This window comes from Antechinus flavipes, chromosome 4 (assembly GCF_016432865.1).
Source record: "Antechinus flavipes isolate AdamAnt ecotype Samford, QLD, Australia chromosome 4, AdamAnt_v2, whole genome shotgun sequence".
NCBI classification, from domain to species: domain Eukaryota; kingdom Metazoa; phylum Chordata; class Mammalia; order Dasyuromorphia; family Dasyuridae; genus Antechinus; species Antechinus flavipes.
Genome location: NC_067401.1, coordinates 314884173 through 314910943, shown reverse-complemented (window position 1 = coordinate 314910943; position 26771 = coordinate 314884173). Strand labels below are relative to the sequence as shown.

Below are 26771 nucleotides of genomic sequence, written 5' to 3'. Positions count from 1 at the left end.
CAAATTACATGGTGGTTAGCATGTATACTCTACCTCTCTAATATAATGAAAGCTTCTTTATTTTGTATTGGATTGAGTATGATGCAACATTTATATTTTCTTCTGTTTAGAAAGGAGAGCACACATTCATTGGTAAAGGTTTTTATTTTACATGCACAGTATTGCACTTACCTACTTCCGAACTTTATGTGTGTATGATTTTCATCAGTGTAAGTTCTCCTACTAAAGTCGATTAGTACTTTACCTCTTCACCATTCTTTATTCTGTGACCAAGACAATTGTTTCCAAACCTCTTGATAGCTAGCTTTCTGAAAACGAGCTTCATTAACTTGGTTAATTTGATTACAAGATGAAACACATTTAGTACATTGATGGGTCCATATTCTAAGCTTGAAGTAAACTAAAATAGCCTTTAAGAACATAGGATCACTTCTCTCTCTCTCTCTCTCTCTCTCTCTCTCTCTCTCACACACACACACACACACACACACACACACACACAGACACACACAGACACACAAACACAACTCATGATGAAGCATCTGAGTTGAACTTTATGGAAGAAATGTTAATAATATTAGTTATTAATAATGGAAAAGGTATTTTCTCCAATGCCACCTATTATGCTAAGTGCAAGAAAGCATAGCTATTATAATGGAAATTCATAACAGTACATTAGAATTGTGTGAAATATCAAGACGGTCATCAGAGTATATTAAAAGTCTTTTTCACATTCATTATAGGTCATTTATCTTACTAACACTTAATGGAAACATACTATGCAGATACATACTCAGTCCACTTTCTGTTTGCACACTAATACATATATTTCTTATTTTTTAAATGTTGATATTGAATTCCCAGTCAATTAAAATTGGAGGACAGCTTAAAGCCTTTGGAAATTATTTTCTACAACTATAAATGAACAGCTACAAACAACTACATATTTCTTCAATATGCTTATAAATCTGTACCCCCAATACAGTAAGTACTTCTTCCACTAATATACTAATTCATCCATAATCTTTCAATCTGTGTAATATAAGTGAAACCTTCCCTGAATCTTACCATTCATTCAATCAAATAAAAGGTTCTTTTTTTCAGTGGAAAAAAAGGAAAGTTGGCAAGGTTAGCTTTGTTGAAAATGAAAGGAAAAGAAGCATGATTTCATGAGATACTTGCTCACCACACCGTACACTATTCAAAATAAAAGTTGTGACCACAATGAAGATAATTACACTTTTTTCATCCACTTATACTTCACAAAATGGAGAAGTAAATAACTCTATGAAAAACTGTAAGCTAATTTCAGAGAGAGTGTCATAATGGAAAGAATACTGGATTTGGAATCAGAGGACCAAAGCATGGACCCTGGCTCTGCCATTAATAATCTATAAGAGAATGGGCAAGATTTTCAAAACTTTGGGTCTAAGTTTCTTCATTACTAAAATGAAGGGGCTAAAGTATATGACATCTAAATTTTCTTTTGGCTCTAAACCTAACCTTTTATGAACTTATACCTTGAATTATACTTTCTATGAATTTATACTCAGTGACAAGTTGGTAGCAAGGATGATGGTAAAAAATATATTGGGAAAATATGGCTTGAAAATAAAAAATATGAGACCAAAGGCTTTTAAGTAAAGCATTTTCAGAGAGGAGGAAGGGTTCTCTATTAAATGTTCACACTTATCAGGGGACCAAAAGTCCCATGAAAAAAATGCTTCTTATCCCCAGTAACACATATGACAAAACCAATGGTCAGTAGGTACCTTTTCAGTTCCTTTGTGAGATCATTATCTCTTAACCTAAAAGTATGGTATTTCTTTAAGAACTTCTTTCTACATGTTTTCTTTTGTAATCTCGTAAGGGATTTAATGATCTTTAGGTGGATAACTCCAAAATTGATGTATACACCCCTAAGTGTTCGTCTGAACATCATTCTTTTAACACCAACTCCCTATAGGACTTTAATGTGTCTAAAATGGAATTCATTCTATTTTCCTCTAAATGCTTTCCTCCTCCAAACTTCCCAATTTCTGCTGAAGGTGTCACCATTATTCCAGATACCAAGTCATCCTTTATGTTTTCCTTTCCTTTACTCTCCCAGCTGTCAATCGCCAAGTTTTGTCCATCCAATTCTATCTTCTCACCATCCTCCATATATCTCCTACATACTCACACAGATTTCTACTCTATTTCATCACCTTTTGCTTGGACTCTTGAAACAGTCTCTTAATTGGTTACCTAGCTTCCAGTCTCTACCCCTAGCTGCCAAACTGATATTACCAAAATGCAGACCTGAATTATGTGATTTCTCTACAGAAAAGAAAAAAAATCTTTCCTCTTACCTCTAAGATAAAATGCAAATTCCTTAGCATTGCTTTTGAAGCCCTCCACAATCTGGCTCCCACCTACTCTAGACATATTTTCTATGACTCATATTCCATTTGAATCAAACTGGCCTGACAGCTGCTTAATCCCCGAGCATGACACTCCATCTGTTGACTTAATTCCTTTGCACAGGTTCCCTCCTCACTGTGTCCCTCCCCAGAATGAATTTTCTTCATTTCTACCTCTTTGAATGGCAGCTAGGTGATGCAGGGATAGAACCAATTGGAACTGGAGTCAGGAACACTCATCTTCCTGAGTTCAAAACTGGCCTCAGAAACTTACCAGCTTTGTGATCCTGGACAAGTCACTTAATCCTGTTTATTTTGATTTCCTAATCTGTCAAATGAGCTTGGAAATGACAAAGCTAAGAAAATCCCAAATGGAGTCAGGAAGAGGGACATATCTGAAGACTCAATAGCAAAATCTTTTGGAAAGCCTTTCTTCAAATTATAGCCCTGGTGACATTTTCTACACAAAATTTGTTATCTTTCTAATTGTTAGTGTCTTCTTCCTCTTGATATAACTTTACGTAATTTTGTATGTCTTGTGTATGTTTATATGTTGCATTCCTTCAATTGAATATACTACTTGAAGAAATATTGGTTTTGGCTTTGTAGAGAACAATGCTTTATATATAATAGGTATTGAGTATTAGTAGGATTGAATTGTTTGTTGAACTTTACCAACTTCTCTCTGAAGATGGCCTATCCTACCATTTAGCTACAATATTTCCCTTCATTATGTTGGTTGACAGCAAAAGACTGGAACAAGCTGCTGAAAAGGACTAAATAATTTTGCCCCCTTAAGGATTTCAGATATTGTATCTTTAGAAACTTTCTTAAAGACTAAACTTGTCTTTTGTTTTTGTAGCCCCAGTACTTAGCACAGAGTAAGTACTGGCTTATTGATCAAATTTCAAAATCAAAATTTCTCTTCCTCTATTAGCACTTCACGTAATTTCTCTTGGGACAGAGATCATCTAACTTAATTTATTGATATCATTATTTATTAATAAGTTTAGTTAAATTTAAAGTCAATCTTAAATCTGATTTTAGATTAATGACAATTCTTAAAACCCTTTTGTCCTCCTTCTAAGCCTTTATGCTTTATGTTCTTACTGTAATATAGTGTATTATATTATAGTCATTATATAAGTAGGAACAGGGTCACCAAAAACTGTGAGCCATTTTGTACATTGATTTGTTTCATGGGTTGTACTGGTCAAAGAATTACACAGGTTAGTTCTCAAAGAGTAGATATAATCCACTATTAGAACTATAGACTCAAAGCATCTCTAGTTCAGTAAAAGCTATCACAGCTTTGAGAACATAGAATTTTATCATATTAACACATATTTTACATACATAATCATCCTTGCTCCAAAGACCCACCTCTAAATTTCTTTTCTAGGCTATAGGTGTGAGGGAAGAGAATAAATATAAGACAAAGAATGGGGAATACTAAAGTTTGAAAATCTAATGAAGTGGAAATAAATTTGAGTGCTCTTGTATTCTTATTCTCCTTATTCTTCATTGATATGAGAAAAAAATTAGAATTATTGAAGAGGGTTGTGGTCCCTCCCTTTAAGAAACTGCATTTGTGATTCCTTTCAAATTACTCCCAGCCCTTCCTGGCTGATGCATTATCAGTTCAGGAAGCTAGGATCTTTGATTCACAAATCCTGGTCAAAAGCATCCCTTTGAATTCCAATAGGAGATCCAGGCTTGTCCCAGTCCCCATCGGATCTGAGACAAGTTGGGTGGTCCCAGCCCCCTTTCTGACAATCTGCTTGGGTTTCCCAACCCCCACCAAGCAAATTCTAGCCCTCGCTGAAACCCATCAAGGAGCCAACTTGGGACTCCACCCACAGGCCCTTTTTAGCTAAATCTCTCATTATAAAAAGAGCCAAACTAAAATCCTCTTTTTGCAGAGGTTCCAAACATGCTAACTATACAAAGGAGCCTCTGCCCACTGGAATACTATTTTCCAGTGCCATCTTATCTTTACCCTCGCTTATTTCCTTACCCAGACTTTAACCTTACTTCCAATCCCCACAATAAACCTCTTTTATCAATCTAGGTTTTCGGATCTATAAATTCCTTTACAGAGACCCTATGCTTGCACCAAATCCCAAGGAGTTGCAGGGGAGACAAACCCCTCCATTTGATTCCCTGAACCCCAAACCTGCCACTAGACCTCATTTAACTCCCTGGCTACCAGAAACCCTAATTTCATTTGGGTTTCCCAAATCTAAACCTCATCACTATGATCTGAATTAAAATCAATTATTTTTCTTCATGCCAGCATTCTTCAGACAAACTTACCTCTTCCATCTCTATACCTTTACACAAAGCATCCCCCAAGGCTGGAATGTACTCCTTCCTCACCTGTTTCTTGGAACCTAGTTACTCTTCAATTTAACTCAAACATCTTTTCTCTCCATCAGGCCAGTCATGAGTATCTCATTCTACCCCTCCCTTCCAAAATTACCTAGTATTTTTTACTTATTTATATGAAATAGATTTATCCCTAAATAGAACATCAACTCCTTAAAGTTAGAGATTGTTTCACTTTTTTCTTTGTATCTCCAGTACCTTTTTAGGGTGGGGGTAATAAGATATTAGTGATTAGTAAGTCTGGAGGAGGAAAGGCCTGATGGAGAAGTGTTTGCGCTTAGTTTTGAAGGAAACTAGGACTTGGTTTTAGGTGCTTCATAAATGCTTTTTGAATAATTGATTTATGGAATATCAGAAGGTCAAGGAAATAAGCAAATATTTTTATTTGTATATATTTAGTTGTGTTTTTTTAAAAAGTTTAAAAAATCTCTTCAGCCAATCCCATCTATCTTTCATTAATTATTCTGTCTTATAATTTATCTCCTCCCCAAGGTTTCAGATATTCAGAAAAGCAAAAGTTACTCTGAAGATCTGGTCACAGGTACTAAAAAGGTCTAAATAGTTTCATAGAAATCTTTTAAGAAGGCATCACAATAGTTACTCTTACACAGACTTCAAAGATTCTTCCAAGGAGAAATTATGCCCTAGTAAGCTTCAAATTTGCCTTGTCCAAAAAAGTCAAAAGTAATAAATTCCATCACCTCCATTGTTCTATGACTTTCACTCCACCCCACCCCCAACAACTTCTCCTATTTAGTTGTAAAATATTTTACTGAAGAGAGGGATATAGAGAATTGCAGATTCAGATAGAATGTGATGGAGGAGAGAGATTCATTACTTCTACAACAATCTGTGAAGAAAGTGTTTTAATTCCTCTACTTTACCCCAAATGAATAGAGCAAGTCAAAGAATTCTAGAATCATAATACTAAAAGAAATTTTAAGAAGCTATTAATTTCTCCAACCTAAATTATATTCAGCAACACATAAATATTACTACCTTTTTGATTTTAAAGATATGCAATAGTACATTGTTGGTAGAAAGGTGAACAGATCCAACCACTCTAGAAAGCAATTTGAAGCTATGCCCAAAGAATTATCAAACTGTGCAGACCATTTGATTCAACAGTGTGATTATATTCCAAAGAAATCATAAAAAAGGGAAAAGGACCCACATGTCCAAAAATGTTTGTGGCAGCCCTTTTTGTAATGGTAAGAAACTGGAAACTGAGTGAATGCTCATCAGTTGGAGAAAAGCTGAATAAATTGTGGTTTATGAATGTTATGGAATATTATTCTTCTTTAAGAAATGATGAGCAGGATGATTTCAGGGAGTACTGGAGAGACTTACAGGGACTGATTGCTAAGTGAAATGAGCAGAATCAGGAGATCATTGCATATGGCAACAGCAAGATTATACCATAATCAATTCTGATGGACGTGGCTCTCTTCAACAAGAATCCTGTGAAGAGAGCCATCTACACTGAAAGAAAGAAGTGTAGGAAGTGAGTGTGGTTCATAACATAGCATTTTCACTCTTTTTGTTGTTGTTTGCTTGCATTTTGCTTTCTTTCTCATTTTTTTCCTGTTTGATTTAATTTTTTTTTGTGCAGCAAGATAACTGTAAAAATATGTATGCATGTATTGGATTTAACATATTTCTACCATGTTTTAAAAAAAATAAAAACCTTGAAAATATAGTCAATGTATTGACTATTACACTCTCCTTAGCAACTTTTTCTGGTGTCTTATAATTATTAATGTGAGATAATTCCTCTTAGTGATTGGAACATTAATTGCATTCTCAGATGATTTCTGAGAAGATATTTTAGTCCTTTGCTTTGTAATAACCCATATATCACCCACAATATTGCTATTCTAAACTTAGCAATCCTAGTCTCTAATAAATTCTCATAAAATTGATAGTTTTAAAATAATTTTTATTCTACTGATTCTCCCCAAATTTCTTCATCTTCCTTTTATATTCTGAGTCCCAAACTAAATACAACATTATACTAATTGTTTGATCCATGTCGAATACATTAAGAAATCCATATTTTTTATTTATTAACACCTGGGATTTCTTCCCAGTATCACATTAAATTTAGGGTGTATGTGTGTATGTGTTTCTATGATAACACAGTTTTAGAATGAATAGCTTTGAGCTCAGTAGTTCTATTTCCAAAGACCTTAATGAGCCACGGTTCTGTATCTTAAAAAAAAAAAAAAAACAAACCTAAAATTGGCTAAAGTAATTTAAATAAAATAAGCATCACAATAACATACATACATATATTTATATACACACACACATATTCACAAATATATATATTTACACACACACAAACACATATATGTGCATGCATATCTGTCAAATAACTCTAAGGCTGGTTTTCTGTGATTAAGAAGGTGGTAATAAATAATGCAATTTTAAAAAATGTTCCACTGGGATGATAAATGCACTTCAAGGATTACTGTTGTGATTTTAGGATATTTGGTATGTAATGAATGCATGACTATGGCTTGACAGCTAAAGAAGTTAAGTTCCTCTTTTATCATATTTTGACTGTTTTGTTTAATAGATTGTTTATTCATAAAATTGTATGTCAACAGGTTTTTCTTTATTTGGTAATTAAATGTTTGCCTTTATTGATCTAAAATTTAATTAAAATTGCACACTCTCAGGGGAAATGTAGTGAAAATAATTTCAAAGCAGAGTTATTTCTACTTAAATTCCTCTTCAACATGCTTTCCAAAATACTTAAAATAAATTTCATGAGTCTGAAATCAGACCAAGGGATGGCTTTATTTTAAAAATGACCTAAACCACATAAAATGCCCTATGACAACATTCAAATTAACAGTTGGCCGAAAGATATACCATCAATTAAGATTCATTTCCTCATGTAATTCTCCCTCCCTCAGTCAATGTCAAGAAACACACTAAGAATCCCATTTGTTAATTGCTTCTAATTTTATTAGAGGCAAACAGTACCAATCTTTGAAACATCACAAAATTGTTTTCCCAATGACAATTTTTTAATAAGAGAAAGTACTTCTTTAAAGAAATATTTCAATAGAGAAACAGCATTTATAAAAAACAAGATCAATAATTAAAACATTTCAAGATATAAAATATACTGGCCTTTCAAAAATATGAAGTTTTACATAGAAAAAATAAATTACAAAACGTCCTACCCTGGGCTCTTACTTTATGTAATAATGTTTTTTCCTGCAGCAACTTTTCGACAGCTAATGCCTTTTTTTCAACAGAAAAACTATTTACAATTCTCTCAGATGAGAGATGTGGTGTCATTTCACTTCTGCCCTCTTCTATCACGCTTGGAATTGGGTCCATCTTAATCAGTGCAAGTAGAGCTGCAATGTTCTTTATCACTTCCCTGTCAGCCTGTACAAAAGAAAATAAGACATTCCTTGCTTCTGCCCCACCATCATTCAGAAGTTTATATATGGCAGGATGCTAACTCACATCATATCTTAAGTAATCAGTTCTATATCATTCTACAGCTATTAGAGAATACTCTATCCACACTTTGTTGCTGCTAAGCTCCAAAGCAGAGAATTCTCTTATTTATTCACATCTCTACCGGAGTGTGAGTGGCAACAAATTCAGGGAGGAAAGCATCAATGCAAGCCATCTAACTGATGGCTTTTCATAAAGGCTTTTCCTCAGAATAAACTATGGATAAAGTTTGTGTGTGTACGTGTGCATTTGGTGGGAATATTCTAAGAATTAAATTTAATTCAAGTGAAAAAACCAACAAAGAATATAAAAATAAAAGTGCAAAAAAAGATACCTTAACAATTACTATAAGCTTAAATAACTAAATCAAAAAGAGTTGAAATTTAATAAATATGTATTTAGCACCTACTAAGTACAAAAGACTGCTGTGCGTTGGGATACAAAGAGTCAATATGACAAAGTAGGTACAATCTAGTAAGGCAGATAAGACATCATTGTCCGGGGCACTTCACTGCCCCATCCAGACAACTGATCCAATCTCACCCTTTTCTTCCTTTGAATAGCATATAATTCATTTATTTTATCTTTCCCAAATTCTTACCACTTTGCAAACCCATTTTCAATATACTTTGGGACTTCAGAATTTGATTTATCCTATCTCATCTCACCATTTCAAATATCTGTTCTTATGACCATGGCCATCTTCTTAGTCTTTCTTGATTCAGATATGTTATCTTTCCTCTCTAAAGCTAACTCCCCTACTTGTATTCAGAATTGTATCACCTTTGACTTCTTTGTACCCTCAAATTATACCTTCTTCTATCTTTCCCTCCTCTCTTTCTGAAACAATCCCTTCTATTTTTTTTTTCCTAACTTAAAAAATCTTTCAAATTTCTAGAACATATATGTGGTCTATACCTTTTTTCTTCATTTCTCCACCAATTCCCCCAATGCTAAGTCCACTGTAACCTGGTTTCTATCCCTACCCCTCTACTGAAATAATATTAGAAAAATCTTTCTAACAATAAAAGCTATCTTTTTTTTTTTCCCCTGAGGCAATTGCCTAACTTACCCAGGGTCACACAGCCAGGAAGTGTGAAGTGTTAAGTGTATGAGGTCACATTTGAACTCAAGTCCTTCTGAGCACCAGGGCTGGTATTCTATCTAACTAGCTGCCCCTAATAAAAAGCTTTCTTTAAAAAGAATCACTTTCCTTGTTGAGTAGCAATTTCCCTCCCCCCCTTTTTTGAACTGTTCAAGACAAGTTTAGATGACTATTAACCCATCAAAAAAGTTATAGTGGAGAGTCCTGCATTGCACAGGAAATGGGATTGCATTACTTTAAAAGATCTATCAAAACCAAAGGTTCTATGCATTTTCAATAAGTTACTAATGAAGTTCAGTGTATCTTGATAAAAAACAAAAGTAACTGATTACAGACAAAAATGATTTCAGAATCACAGTTGTTTATATTTAGCCAACTCAATAATTAGTTAGAAAAAGTAAAATAACAAATAGAAGAATAAAATGAAAAACACTGTGATGAGACTAATTTTTTTTTGTTGTTGTTGAGGCAGTTAGGGTTAAGTGATTTGCTCTAGGTCACATAGGTAGGAAGCATTAAGTGTCTGAGGCTGGAGCTTACTTCAGGGCTGATTCTCTTTCCACTGCACTATCTTGCTGCCCCTGAAACTAAAGAAAGAATAGGAAGGGCTTCACGGACTAAAATTCTGAAAGGGGAAAATCAGCCAAGGAAAGATAGGAATCATAAGCAAAAAATTCTAACACAAAAAGAAAGTATTTTCAATAAAATGTAGCATAATAAATCTGTACAGCTTCAAGTCATGAGGTATTTATTTCCAAAGAGTTAAAATTGAAGGTTATGTAAAAGACAAAATGAAAAGGACATAGGGAGTGTGAATAGGCTTCAGCATAAAATCAATAAAGAAGTGAAGAGGAGAAGCAAGCATAAAACATATCAGAGATGTGTGACCAGAAAGAAATAGCTGGTTCAGTGACATAGTGAAAGAAAGAGATAAGCAGTGGGCAACCCAAGTGTTCCCTTGGCATTCCCACAAAATAAATCTGGAAGAAAAACCTTTAATGTGACGATAGAAAACCTTATAGGGTATCTTCTGATAGGACAACCTTACAGAGCATTTCCAGGAGTACTATCAGAAGGGCTACCATATACAAGGGGGAAAGGGAGTATTCAAGTTGATAAGCTCATAGATTTATCAAAGTATCTATATTGGTAGAACAGAAGAGAGCTGTAGAATAAGGTATTTAGACATTTGCAATGCCCTGACAAAAGTTTCTCATGCCATACTTTTGGATGAGATGGAAAGGCATAAGGTGGATGATAATATCGGTATAATCAGGCAAATTTAGAATTGACTAAATGATCAAACCTAAAGAATGGCCATTTATAGTCAACTTGAAGGATAGTATCCAGTTAAGTTCACCATGGATTTGTTTTTGAAACTCTTCTATTCACCATTTTAAATCAATGACTAAATTGTAATTCTTATAAAATCTGAAGAAAACATGAAGTTTACAGGTGTAATTAACTTATTAGATAAGGAATCTAGATGCAGAATGACCTTCACAGGTTAAATTTTGTGAATAAAATCCAATATGATGAAGTTTTAAACATATCAGATGTAGAGGTCTATCCAGATTCAAAAAGAACTTTACAAAGACACAACTGGGAGAACAAATGGACAGATAACAGTTCCTGTAGAAAAGATCATTGTGTTTTATTATACTGTAAGTTCAATATGAGGTAAACATGAAACATGACAGACAAAAAAGATTTTGAATGTTCCCCTAGGCTAGATTAAGGGAGAAGTATGGATCCAGAATTCTGGATATATTCTGCTATATTCTGCCCCTGTTGGGTCACGTGTACTCAGTTATGGACAAGACATTTTTAAAAAATACAAAGTATGTAACTTTTAATGCAAGTTCTGTTTCCAGAAGGGGTAGTCAGGATGGTGTAAGGACAGAAACCACATAAGGGTTAAAAGGAACATATGATATCTGACTTCATGTATCTGAGATGCTGTCATGTAGAAAAACATTAATTGCATTCTCCTTGACCCAGGAGGGCAAAATTAAGAATGATGGACAGAAGTTGCAGAGGGATCAGATTTTAATTCAATGTAGGAAAAAATGTAGAGCTTTCCTAAAATGATGAGAAAGTACCTCAGAAAATAATGAATTCCTCATTCCTGATTGAAGGTCATAAATCATAAAAAGCAACTGAGGATATTATAGAAGGAATTTTTATTGCAAACATGGGCTCTTTTTATTAGAACTTCCCTTCTTTACAGAGAAGCAGGATAATGGGGTTATAAAAAAGCAGCCAATTAGAAGATTTTTAAAATTTAAAGCTCCTTGACATACCAGTGACTTTTTACAAATGAACTCTAGATGAATCAGGAGATGAGAGTAGCTGTCAGAAATCACAGGACTAGCCTTGATCAGCTCACAAGCAACCTTGAGCAGAAGCTACAGACTCAAGATATTGCTTAGAACTTTCTAAATATCCTGCTGCCTGGCTTACTATGTCTACAGAAAGCCTCTCCATTAAATCCTGCTACATATCTGAAAGCCTCTAGAAACTATATTTCACCTCCTTTCTACTGCCTACTGAAAAGCTGAGAACTATCTCTTCCTGCTTTTAATTGGTTATAGGATTCTGTTTCATTTCAGATTCTTTTATGGACCTGGGGGTCATTTAATAATATTACTGAGCTCTGAGAAGTAGTAGAGACTAGATTGGCCTCTGAGGTACCTTTTAACCCTTAACTTTAGTTAATTCTCAGAATCAGCAGTATTTTAGTTTTGGTGTCAATGATCAAGAAGGATTTTTGCAAATCAGTCTGAATGCAATAAATATCCAATCTGTGAATCAATCAGTCAATATTTATTAAGTGCCTACACTGTGTGTTAGGCATTTTATTTAAGTGCTTTTACAAATATTATTTCAGCTGATTCTCACAACACTACAAGGTAGGTGTTATTATTGTTCCCATTTTATAGTTGAGGAAATTGAAACAAATACAGATTTAAGGGACTTGCCCAAGGTCACACAATTGTTAAATTTAGTCTGAGACTGATTTTTGAGCTCAGGTCTTATGAGTCCAGGCCCAGAATTCTATCCCAGCACCACCAAATTGCAGACTTAAGCAGAACCAAGAGAACACTGTATAAGATTGTATGATGATCAACTGTGATGGACTTGACTGTTCTTAACAATTCAATTCAATTCTAGGCAAGTCAATTCAATTCAAGGCAATTCCAAGATATTTGGATTGGAAAAATGCCATCCACATCCAGAGAGAATTATGGAGATTGAATGAAGCCTAGTATTTTCATCTTTTTTTTGGTTTTTTCTTTCTTATTTTTTTCCTTTTTGGTCTGATTTTTCTTGCACAATATGACAAATATAGAAATATGTTTAAAAGAAATGCACATATTTAATCTACATCTGATTGCTATCTTGTGGAGGGGGCAGAAAAGGGAACAAGAGAGAATAATTTCAAACACAAAGTCTTACAAAAATGAATGCTGTAGACTGTCTTTTATTTTGGGAAAAAATTCTATTGAAAAATTTTTTAAGAAAGAAAATAATGGAGAGGGGAATAATGGAGAGAGGAAGAGGAATACAATGGGGATGGCAGGAAGGGAAAGGAATGTTAGAGAAAATTATCTCACACAATCAAGATATGCAAGTAGACGTCTATACAAATAAGGAGGGCAGTGGCTGACACTTGAACACTCCTTCATCTTTAGAAATACATTTCCCTCAACTATAAAACAGAAAAGAAAGGGAAAAAATTGGAAGGGGGAATTTAAAGAAAGGTAGGTCAAGAAAAGGAATGGTCTTAAGCAAAACAAACTCAAAGGATGCACAATAATACTAATAGGTCTTTAGAGTGGCAAAGAATGGGAATGGGAAGGTATCCATAAACTGGGGAATGGATCAATGAGTATATAATTGTGGTAGAATACTATTATGCTGATTTCTTATTTCCAGAGAACTAATGAAAAAATAAGCTATCCACATTGCGAAAATGAAGTAAAGGAGTCAAAAGGCAGAATGGAACATTTTTTTTTTAAAAAACATGGCCAATATTGACAATTTTATTTATTATACAAGATTTTAATGGGTTTTGTTTTTATTGTATTCTCAACTGGGAGGAAGGGACATCTCTTAGTGTGTTTATGTACATTTTCTTTTAATACTTTTATAGTTCATAGATGGCATTTTTAATTATCCCTATTCATAGTGTTTCCCTTTTTTTTTTCTTCTCAGGACTAAACACACAGGTACACAGTGGTTACTTTGGGTAATTTGCCTTCTCAAATAGTAATTAAACAACAAATCTTATAATCGTATTCATTTTTGCCAATACTTTCTTACACATGAAATCCTCAATCAAAGATATGACTTTTTGAAGATTAGGAAAAGCAGACATTTATAATATGATATATAAGTGACTTTTAACTGGATAACCTCAGGATAAAATTCTTTTCTGAAAGACTTAATAGCAGATGAAAGTCTTCGTAGAAGTCATGTGTATTACAGATTTATGGAGAATACTTTATACATAGTAATCCAAAATAATTATGTTCTGTAGTAGCCAAAGTGTGAGCAGAAACAGTAGTTGTGATGGCTTAGGAAACATAATTTCAGGAAAAGAATTGAGTAGAACAAGATAGTTTCTAAGTCAATACTCACCCATGTTATTTGGAAGTAACTGCCACCACTTTTAAGTAAATTTTATTTAGAAATATTTCTTCATTTGTTGTAATCATCGTTATCATCATCAATATAGATAACAGCATGTGCCTGATGTTTTTACTTACTAGGGAACAATATTATCTCTAAATCACATAAGGCATATACTCCATATGCCACCTCCAGGACCATCTGTCCATCTTACCAAAAGACATTCATGTATAAATCAACACCTCTTTTGGTCCTGATGATAGTATCAACATTTTCCTACAAAATTACTAAAGATAATTAATTCAGTCAATAGATCATTTAAACAGGATCCTTATGATATCCTTTATCCTATTTATTCTTGGGAAGGTACATGATAATATAATTCATAAGCAGCTACTAGAGTATCAAAATATATCAGAAGATCAACTGCCAAGGAAATGCTCCACCCAGAGAACTATATGCTTCTTTTTCATCTCCACTACTCACTACCCAGGTAGCTGTTTTCAGTTTTCACAGGTATGGGCCTCCAGGCCAGCCTTATTCAGGACTCCTTCTCAGCAGTATGAGTTTGCTTCTTTAGTCTCTTCTAGCAGCTTTGCTGCTGGTACAAGCTATCTCTTCACCATGTCTTCTTCCAACTCCTGAGATTTCCTAGTTGTGGACTCTTTCCATGGAGTTAAGAATTCTCACCTTGATGTACTGGTATCTGTGGCCAATTAATTTTTTTTTTTGCTTATGACTCCACTTCTGATCTCATCACCATCAGTTCCATTTTGCAAGCTTCATAACTGCTTTGTTTCCTGTCCTTCAGTGCCCTCATCTCATCTGACATTAGATCCATTCCAATGAAGGAGAACATTCCAGAGTTTGACTTAAAATAACAATTGATTTGTCTTTACTTAATGAAAAGGCCTAAATATGAATGTTACAAGGTCTTAAAAGTCTCAGTGGAAGTTTCAACGTAGTTCAATTTAATTACAACCAAACTTGACTGACAAATTAATAAAAGCAAATTCACTCTGATTAGGATATATGGAGGGTACTTTCTCATTAGAAAGTGTTCCCTGCCAAAAGCTGAAATTGTGGGTTGATTCAAAGATTTAATGATAGCTTAAACTGAACAATACACTCAAATAGTTGAGTATTTATTTACCAATAAACTATTATTTGATTCATAGAGCTATTACTCGAGGGCTTATAGTACCATTATTAATTGTAATGTTTTTTGTTTTGGTTTGGTTTTTTTACCTCTAGGATGAACCTTCACTTACTAAGATCTTTGCCTTTTTCCCTTTTGCCAAAACTTAGCAATTAGATGGGGATCCAAAAGACATCATGTGAGAATTCAACCCTCTTGGAACAGAAATTATAGTTTTTGAGATGGAAGTTATCTCAAAAATCCCCCTATTATATAGTTAAAGACAAGATCCTGAGAGTTGGGATTTGCCCAATATCACACAATAAGTGATAGATGCAAGACTTTAATTCAGGGCCTCTGACTTTATTAAAACATTCTTATTATTGAAAGTTTTAGAGTAAAAAGTTAAGGTTACTTGTAGAATCTCTGTTCCATTGAATCCGTGCTGTGGAAAGAAACATGATGGCTCTCTTGGATATATTCACTATTGCAAATCTAGAAACAGAGTTATTTCTTGTATATTTTTCAAACTCTTTAATAAATTTCAGACATCTAATCATTTCAGTATAAACAGTTTATAGGTTTCCTTCAAAAGCTGTCTTTTCTAGAGAAGACTTATCTTAGTTTTAAAATTTTAGAGTTCTCAGGTAAATGTGGATCTTTTTTGCATCTCTTCATATCACTTTAATGAAAATTAAACGAAGCAAGTTCTCATTTTTAAAAATCATTACTATTGGAGTTAAAGACAAATTAAATTTCAGTTGATTTGTTTCCTTTAATGCATGCTTTAAGATGTAGAAAATAATCTTCTTCTAATTAAAGTATCCCCCTCTAATAAAAACATGTTCTACAGAAAACACAAGAGTGAATCACTTTCCATGAATATCTTTGCTTAGACCAATAAATTCTTAAAGTGATTTGTTCAGGGATGAATTTTTCCTGAGGAGAACATTTTAGAAGCAAAGAAATAGTTTTCAATCTCTGCAAGAATTTTCATTTTTTTTTCTCACAATGAAATTCTGACTTGGACAATGCTATCTTTTAAATACATCAAAAACAATAACCTTCATTGCCTCTTTTCAAAATGAAATATGAAAATATGTGGTATGGAAGGCACTATTGAAAAAGACTTTTCTAGGAAAAACTTTCATAATATTCTTTCATTAAATGGACAAATTTAATACATATGAGTTTTGACTTATAATATTTTGCTTATTTTTGGCAATTCATGATCCCAAGCTTTAGGATGAAAATCATAGTTCCTAAAATCTCAATCTATAAAAATGGCTATTGCATAGAAGAAACTCTATAAATGTTCAAGTACTGCTGCTAAAATATTACATATGAAAGAGTTTGATAAATACATACTTCTCAAGCTCTAGATACTTACTACTAATTACTTATGCCAATCACAATATTTGAGAAGGAAAAAAAAAAGAAAAAACCCAACTGAACTCACCAATCACAATGGAAGACTCACAGTAGTAGTAACCATTGCTTTGCTTTTTCTTCAGCATAGAACAAAGATCTATCCGGTACAATGATTCTTCTCCAAATTTGTGGTCTGCAAATTCTTCATAGAGTTCAGGGTCTATTTTTTTCAGTCCCTTGAAACAGCAAAACAAAATCATATTATTTGGTCATTTTGTTAGGAAGCCAACTCATACATGAATATATATGCATGTATACATATATTTATAAACATGTATATATAGAGGTGAGGAATAAAACAGTAAATCCTGTCTGCCTAGAAGTTGTATAATGGAAATGTTTAAATCCTTTTTACCTGGAAGTTGTTCAATGAAAATGTTTTATCATTACTACTTAATCTTGAGCATGGGGAAACATGCAGATTTTCACACACATTAAAAATCTCATAAACATTAACATATACAACATATACAAGTTGAAATCCAGTATGGTGAATATGTTAATGTTGGGATATTAACCTTTAATTGTAATGGCCAGAGACTTAAATTAAAAAAAAAAATCTGTATATTGGCATTTTGCAATAGAGAAATTTTTCTTTTATGAAATATGCTTAACCTTAAACATTTTAGTTAAGGCTATTACCATAAGATATTTGAAGATAATTTGATTGTATTTTATTCAAAGGGCAGCTAGGTGGCACACAGGACACAGTATAGGAAGTCAGGAAGACACATCTTCCAAAGTTCATATTTGGTCTCAGGCACTTCCTTAATAGATGTGTGGCCCCACTGGACAAGTTATTTAACTCTGTTTGCCTCTGTTTCCTCATCTGTAAAATGAGTTGGTGAAGGACAAACCACACTAGAATCTTTATCAAGAGAATCCCAAATGGGATCATAAAGAGTTAGTTGGACACAATTAAAAAATGAATAAACAACATTTTATTAAAATATAAGGAAAATTTCTTAATCTACTTTTCTTCAAAATTATCTTATTTTCATTTTCATAAATTGTAGAGTAAACTGTTGGAAAGTTTATGCAGGGCATTTTTAGCACTTCTGATAATGCTACACAACATAAGGGAAAATAGCTAGTTCTCTCATTATATGTACTCTGGCCCACAGCAACTATTCAATTGTTTGGGTCCCACAATCCCAAAAAAGTATGTGTCTAGAAGTAGACTGAATAAAAAGACAGCACTCCACAGGATAGGTTTTCTGATCTCCTTAGGAAATCCCATGGGGATATTCCAAGTACAAAACAGATGTTGCTGAATAACAAAATGACAAGTTTATCTAGAGGCATAAATCAGGTAAATCTGCAGCCACAGCCAGAAAATAATCTGGGAAGGAGTCTGCATGAGACTACTTTCCCTTCTTTAATACAGCATTGTAGCACCCTCCATAGTTCAAGAGGAGAACAACTTGTTTATTACTAAATGCTTATTTTTGTTAATTGGGTTCCACGTGAGTGAACTGAAGTTTTTTTGTTTGTTTGTTTTTTAAATATTTTGAAGCAGCCTCAGAGATAAATGCTAACAGTGAAACTGATTTGTAAGAAGACACAAATCTTCTCTTGAGCTCACAGGTCTTAGATGATAAGTTAAAAGAAAGTCATAGGAGTGGTACAGAGGACAGTATTAGGCTATAAGAAGCTTGGCTCAGTCTGGGTATGTGCCTCTACAATACATTAATTGCTCCCCTCAGAGGTGTCCTGGCTTTCTCTTGCTCCTTACTACCCATTACATTGCCAATGTTCACCTTTATTCATATCAAGAAATTCCAGGCTAGCGAGCTTGAGGAGAGAAACAGTGAAATTGAGGTTTACTTGTTTTATTTTATTTCGTTATATTGTATTTCTATTTGCGTGATAAGTTTAAATAATAAAAATGCCAAATTCAATCCTATGATTTCAGCAAACTAAAGGATTAAAAGACAGTGTAGCATAATAAAGAAGACCTGGACTAAAGTTCCAGCCCTGACACTTACTGGTTGAGTGACCCTGAATATATTCTGTAACTTCTCAATATTTTCAGATAATTCTATAAAACTATTTCATAGAGAAGAAAAACATGAAATGAAATAGATTATACAAATATTGCTTCTATTAATCATTACATTTGACTAAAGATTTACTTTGGCTAATCAATTTCTGTCTTAAAGAAAGGAGAAGCATTAATCATGTCAAAAGATGCCTGAAGCCCTCTGACATTATCCATTAAAAACCAAAAGAATCCATCACTTGGAGTAACTCAACTATAAAACTGATAATTATGATGATAATGATGATGATATATCCAGATCAAAGATTTCAATGGCATAGAAAATTCCTTTTTGATAAAGAAATTCTCTTCATCAGCACAGGGAAGAGATATATAAAGTACTGAAAAGTTTAGTGACTTATCTATAAGAGGATTGCATATTATGTCAGAGGAAGGACTTGAATGCAGGTCTTCTCTAACTCCAGGGCCAGTTTTCTATATGCGATGCCATACTGCCAATGTTGATAGTGATGGAACCAACTTACTTTTATAAAGCACATCATAATTTATGTATACAGTGTTTTATAAGCTATTTGATTTGGCCCTCATAAAAATCTTGAAAAGTCTGTAGGTTAACTCTTTTATAGCTGATTATCAAGGCAATTAACTAATATACATAAGGTAACACAGCTAGTTAGTGGCAAAGTGAGAAATTAATAAAATACCTTAAGACTGAGCAATTTATAGTGTACCATGTTGTTTGCCTATACATAAATCATGACATGAATTATTTCATACGATCATAAATTTAGATGGATACTAGAAATTGTCTAGCCCAACTTCCTCATTTACATATAAGTAAATCCCAGAGAAATTAAGTGACAAGTTATCAAGACATTAGTGACATAAGTGACATTATCAAGATACTTGCATTTTTATAAAACTGAACATAAAATTCACTGAGATAACTGAAGGATATACTAAAAGATTTTCCTCTTTTATATTTATGATTATTCTGACATTGATATCTGAGGGTACAATGGAAATACTGTTAAGTTCAGGCCTATTCTTGTAATTTCCCTAATCATTGTGGAGATATGATGGAAAGAATACTTGACTAAGAATTAGGTAACCAGAGCCACTATCCAGTCTATGCCATTAGCCATTTCATGTCACCTCATTTGTAAAATGAAGAAACAGGGGTAGATAATTTTAAAAAGTTTCTTGCTAGTTCTAATATTCTGTAATTCTCTAATGTAGATTCTGCATTTTAGGATCCTTGTTCCAATAACGTAAAGCTTCTAAAAGAATGGCTTTACATTTCAGCAAAACATAGCTATATTCTGTTCTCAATGATCTCTGGTCAAGTATTATAATGAACCAATAGCAGATAGGTCCCAGATATTTCCAGTTTCATGGTCATGTATCTAGTTAACAATTTCAGTTCATTAAGACTTCTCAGTGTATGAATCTTGATTACAATTTCAGTGTAACTAACGAGATCAAATGACCTGAAGGGACATCACACCTAAATATGGGGGGCGGAATGTTGGTCTTTTTTTTTTTTCTATATTATCTTGATGCAATGTTTACAGAATCAGGCTCTTCAGTCCCTGATTGAAGACAAGGCTCTTTCATCACCTGTCATCCCCAGAAGTGAAGCCTTCAGTTGATTTAACTAAGCTCACTGGTTAGGGAAGATGGGATCTCTGCGTAATTTTTTGCTAGTAGAGATGCCAGCAAACTAGTGACCTCTTATGAGGTTTAGTTCCCAGAAAACTGTCTGAAACAGTAATCTGAAACTTCACTTTATTTGAAATAGGCAGCATGGAACAGCAGTATCAGGAAACAATAACAAAGATCATGAACAGAGGGATGTCAAGGCCTTGGGGAGGTTTCTTTCTTTGGATTAGTTTTAGTTCATATATGTTTATTGATAAACAACAACTTCTTTAATGAAAATATAAGTAAGACCTGGGCTCAAATCCTCTCTTGACACTTTTTGTATAACTATCGACAAGTAATTTAAATTCTCTGAGCCTCATATAACATGAGGAGTGGGTCTACTTAAAATTCCTTACAACTATAAATCTATGTTCCTATGAAAAATATGCTTTGTACTACTAATATTAAATTTGGTATTTTGTAGTCATCTCTAGGGCCTTTGCTGTAGCTTTCCATTATTTTTATCCTTCTGTTGGGCAAGTAACTATATAAAGGATTTTTAATTTCCTGTGAAAATTTGTTGAAGTCAAAGCTGTTACATTATGTACACAAGAGAGAACACCATCCAAATCAGCCCAGTGATAAGCATTTTGATTTCATAATTTCAGACAGCTGCTGTTATAAGATATTTTGAGCCTTAAATATATTCATCAAAATTTTTAAAAAACCACATTTATTTCTATTTGATTTTTTGTAAGACCAAGTATCACATGAGTGAAGATGTAGAAAAAATTTTTATTTTGTAAAATAGTTTTTAAAAGCTCACAAATTTGTTTATGATCCATGGTAACTGAGTCTAAGTAATTATACATACACATATATTCAATCCAAGATAATTTACAATGAAATATCTCCATCTTGGATTATCTGAAGAAAATCCTGTTTTCTGGTTTGTTTGGTTTTATGTTCACATTATCACCTATTTTTCTTCACAAGCTCTTTATTATTATTGGATTATTACCATTTTGATTGGTCTTCTGCAGTAAGCTTGCGATATATCACAGCAATAACCTGGGATGAAAATGTTTAATTACCCCATATGACACACAAAACAAAGGAGAAAGGAAGAAGGGATAAAAATGATGTAGAAATGAAGAGCAGTGGTAGGGAGAGAGACAGGATGAGGAAAAGAGAAGGGAGAGAAAGAATAAGGAAGACAGAGGATGCAAGGAGGGAGAGACAGGAAAATCAGAAAGAGAGTTTAGATAGATCAAAAGAGAATAATAATTCATATTTATAAAGACATATATATATGTGTATATATATATACACACACATACACACACACACACATATATATGCCACATTTATACAGTAATCCAAAGAATTTTACGTATATTATTTGATTTGATTCTTGGAGCAACCTGACGTATAGGTGCTATTATTATCCCCATTTTACAGATGAGGAAACTGAGGTTGAGACATAAATGAGTAATACAATATTGCATAGATACATGAATCACAATACATCTAACTCCTGATCATTTCTCAGCAGCTAGCTTCATTTCTCCTCAAACTCCCAACTTCATTACCACCTATTTTACTCTCAACAAATAATCATCCTTCTGTTTAAGACCATCCAAAATGAATTCCCTCATATTTTCCCTCTATTCTTTCTTTGCTCAATCCTTCTTTCTTTTCTCTAGTCTCAGAGGAAATGGCATCATTCTTATCAAAGGTAATTTCCTCTTTTATGACAATTACCACTGCCTCTGAAACCCTTTATCCATTTTTTTCTCTCTCATCTATTTTTTTTCTTCTTACTTGCCCCTCTCTACCTATTTGAAATTTAAAATAACAAGCTTTTCAACATGTTTTCTCCCCTATTTCACTGATAAATTTCTGAAAAACAGTAGTGCTGCTTTCTCCATCCATCTACTCTTTAACCTCACTCAGTGTCCACAGAATAAAGTGAACAGAGCATCCTGGGCAACAGAGTTAGAAGATGATGCAGGAAGCACAATATGTGGTTTCAGTACTTGAGACAACAGGTGGACTAAATGTAGGCTCCACTTGTCTACGCTAGAGCATTTAAGAGTGTCTTGTAGTAGGAAAGAAGTCAGTATATTATTATTTGAATGTATGTCATTAAATGGGTTATTATCTGCTCATAGTGTATTAGAAAGAAAATAGATTTGGAGTCATAGATTCTGTGTATGCTACTTTCAAAATTGTTCTCTTTTTCTCTGTTTCCTTCTGAATTCCTTCATGCATTTTTAAGAGTCACAATGGCCCCTTAGTAAACAAAGAGTAAAGAAGGGAAAACTTTGTAACAAATATAATCAAGCAAAATGAATCCCTACAATGGCCATGTACAAAACATGTGGCTCTGCATAGTATGTTTACACCTTCTTTTTCAGAAATAAGTCTTCATATATACAGATCATAGGCCACACAAAGAGTAGCTTGATCATTGCTTCAACCACAGTTTCTATTATTTTTATCCCTCTATTGTGCAAGTAACTATATAAAGGATTTTTAATTTCCTGTGAAAATTTCAAAGCAAAAAATGCTTTTCTTTATAATATTGTTTTACTTTTAAAACAGCTTTCCTGGTTTGGTTCACCACTCTATATACATCACAATTCTTTCTTGATTTTTTATCAGAATAACCTTAAAGATGCTTTGAAATAATTTCTTTTGGCACAATATTATCCCCTTATATTTATATACCAAGATTTTTTCAGCCATTCTACAAACTAACACTCACCCTATCCTACCCCATCTCAATTCTAATTTTTTTTCTCTCTTCTATTCCTCCCTTTAGGATCACACACTTTGTTTTACTTATGACTCTTCTTCCTTTAATACCATCCTCCCTCTTAATCTTCTTCCCCATGACTGCTCTTGTTTCTCTGTTGAGATCCATGTATTTCTATACCACACTGTTGGACATATTCAACTCTCCTTTATTAGTTTCAGGTTAAGAATGAGGTTCATCTTACAACCATCACCTCCACTCTCTTTGTCTTATGTTGTATATTATTCCCAAACAACCCAATTAGGAGAAAAAGAAAGTTAAATCCTCCAGTCTATACTAATTTATTTCACCTTTTACCTGTTGCTTCTCTTTCTCATGTTTAAACTCTCAAAAACAAGTCCACCTCCATGTCCTCTGTTTTTCCTATTTCTTTCTCAATACCCAGATTACTGGGATACATAGAACAAAGCATCAGAGTACTACTTGAACTCTTTTCTTCAGGCTTCCTTATCCATTAACCACTCTGCCACTGACAAAGTCAATAAAGTTTTAGTCTGCATATGAATAATAATTATATCCAAATATAGATAGGAAACAGTGAAATATGAGCTACTGTCCATTCTCTCTGCTGCATGTGTGCTTATTTAAGGATTTGCATAGTTTATCCAGTAGCTTCCATAGTCCCACAGGAGCTTGTGGCCCAAGCAGGAAATTGTTCATTTCAGAGTATTTTTCTAAGTACTGTTTGTAATTTCCTCAATGGAATTTTAACAACTAAAGAAAGAATTGAAAACGAGATCCTCTACACTAGGAATGAGAGGAAAATTTAAATTTAAATCACAGATAGATAAATATAACTTATAAAATTTATAAATTATGAAATTTATAAAATTTAAATTGGCTCAGCCAGACTATTGCTGCTGTTGTTTAGTTATTTCAGTTTCATTTGACTTGTGATCCCAATTGAGGTTTTGTTGGCACAGATATTGGACTAAAGGCATTTTGGTTGACTCTTTGCTTCTCCAGCTCATTTTATAGGTGAAAAACTTTGAAGCAAAGAAGGTTAAGTGACTTGTCCTGGATCATGTAACTTGTAAGTAAATGAGACCAGATTTGAACTCAGAAGAGAATGAGTCAATAAGTTATCCTGATTCCAGCCTTGTACTTTATCCAATATGCAACCACGTGTTATAATCATAATCTATACATCTTCATATTTGGCTTAATAGCCTCTGTCCAAACCTGTGTTTTGGGGAAGCACCAACAAGGAGTAATAGGACATTCTAAGCCTAGAATGACTAATATTTTCCCCTAAGGAAGGGATCTCAATTTAATTTGCTAACCTAAATAAAACTAAAGATGTCAGCTCTCCTAGTAAGAGCCAGCTCTTGTCCATCTTACACAATAGCTAACATGGACAAAACCAGTTCATTTCTTCAAGAAGTATGCTCTCATACCAAACTTTCATGAAGCTAGAAAAAGTTGATTAACATGATTCAGTCACAGGAAAAATAAAAACATGCAAAATGGTTTTACTTCCTAATTTTCTAAATTGTTTCTCAATTGATTAAGTGACACTGTATGAAAAGAAAAAAATTTTATCACAAGTTTATTTATCATTGCCACTACATAGGAAGAAAGAAATTAGGGATTTTTTCCCATCAAAATACAAGCTCCTGTGGTCCTATCTTTTCTCCCTCTATTCTATAGTGTCTCTAGTAGTAGACCCATCTTTATCACAGTCAAATACATAGAGGAAGTTAAGGTATACAGCTAAAATTATTACAAGATAAGGAAAAATTATCATAGTTCACATAAGCTCTTATTAAGAGAACTGAATCTTTATTAAGCTTTATTAAGATTAGTAAATTGAGTTTCAGTTCCACGGGGGAAAAACATTACTCATTCCAGTCTTATTATGCCTTGTTACTCCCTGGTGGTGCTTCCAAAAAAAACAATGATTTGAATAGAGGCTATTAAACCATTTATGAAGACATATAGATTATGATCACAACAGGTGATGGCACAATAGATGGATAAAGTGCAGGGCTGGAGTAATTATGACTCATCTTCCTGCATTCAAACATTTGCTGTTTAATCTGCCCTACTAATTTGTAGGTCTTATTGTTCTTTGTATTTTATCATTCCCTTTAGTCATTCATAATATTTCAGAATATAAATCTATATAGTAGAGATACTTACATTTATTCACTGTCCAAATATGTAATAAACAAAGCATCATACTTCCATGGCAAATATGAAATGCTTAAAACAGTACCAGATGGGTACAAGTAGTACAATATTAGGTTATAAATAAGTGACATAAATTATGAGTAATACAAGAATTCAGAAAAATAAAATATGAACTAGAGATCTCTGAGATTGCTTCCAGCTCTAAATCATTGTTTGTATGATTCCCAATGTTCAATTGGTTCAACTCTGGGAACCCATTTGGGATTTTCTTGGTAAACTTATTAGAAGTATTTGCCATTTCCTTCTACAGCTCATTTTACAGATGAGGAAACTGAGGCAAACAGTATTAAGCGACTTGTTCAGAGTCACCCAGTTAAAGAGTCAAAAGCTAGATGTGAACTCAGGAAGATGAGTCTGATGCTGGGCCTAGCACTCTGTCCACTGCTCCATCTAACTGCCCCCTTGATTCATAAAGAAGGTGGCAACTGAGCTAAACCTTAAAGGATGGATAGCATTTTGACCAGCAGAAGATGATGAGGATAAAGTATTATAGATGAAGAAAACAGAATGAGTGAAGGTACAGAACTATAACAATTAAGGAGATAGCAAAGCAACACATAAAGAAGCAACAGGAATATCAGGGTAGTGTACGTAGTGTCATGAAAGACAAAAGAAAAATTTCCACTATCAAAGGTATTTAACAGCACAAAATGCCACTAGAGAGCAGGAAGACTAGAAATGAGAAAAGATGTCTGAATTTGTTGGCCTCTGAGATCACAATTTCTCACACACATAGTTCATATGATTCATGTTTGTTCAGGATTAAAGCCCTGGATCCCACCACTAGGATTACAGGCTGAAATACTATAGTTTTTTCCAACTATAATCTGTGGTCACATTCCTTTATGTAATAGTCTGAATTGGCAGTCTAGAGAAGCCTATGGTTTCCTTCCCAGAAAAGTGTTTTTAAATATATAAAAGAAAATAGAAAGGAACCAATTACAATTTACAAAAGAAACCAATTGTATTGATATACAATTTTAAAAGTTCACAAAATTGTGCAATAGAGTCCTGATCTTCAGTTATGATTCTTTTCGGTATGCCTAAGCTATTTTCCAGTTTCAGGCCAAGTTGTCTTAGTCTAGTTCCTAAAAGAATAAGGTTTTTTCTTGTTGTGCATCCCTCTCCCTGAATTTAGACAAAAAGTCTTCTAGGGGATGCCTATTTTTCTGCCTTTTAATCTAAAACATAATAGACATTCTTTGTTCATTGATCTTCAGTTCTTTCTATAAATAGGTTATGTTCATAAAACCTGCATTCAGATATGCCATTTTTGAATCTTTCTATAATTTCTTCCCTCTCATTTCTTTTTTTTTCTTTTCTCAGCTCCTTTTCCCCAAAGCTTTGCTCCTAATCTAGTTTCTCTAGGTGCCTCTCACTCAGACAAGGTCCACTCAGTGTATTTCTCCTAATTTGAACACTAAAATCCTTTTTGATAATTCTTTTCAGGAATTCATGATTATTCTCTTCTCTCACTTCCTCCCCTTCCCCCTTCCCCCCACTCTCTCACTCAAAGGCAGGGTTTATTT

The 26771-nt window shown here is 33.6% G+C and overlaps 1 protein-coding gene across 1 annotated transcript in view; it reads right to left on the bottom strand.

Annotated features, from left to right (window-relative positions):
* Positions 1-26771, bottom strand: part of AKAP7 (A-kinase anchoring protein 7) — a 228146-nt gene that overhangs the window by 37922 nt on the left and 163453 nt on the right. Inside the window, exon 11 of the mRNA XM_051996732.1 lies at positions 16611-16758. Within this exon, the coding sequence (XP_051852692.1) occupies positions 16611-16758 (148 nt within the window). The remainder of the gene's footprint in view (positions 1-16610; positions 16759-26771) is intronic.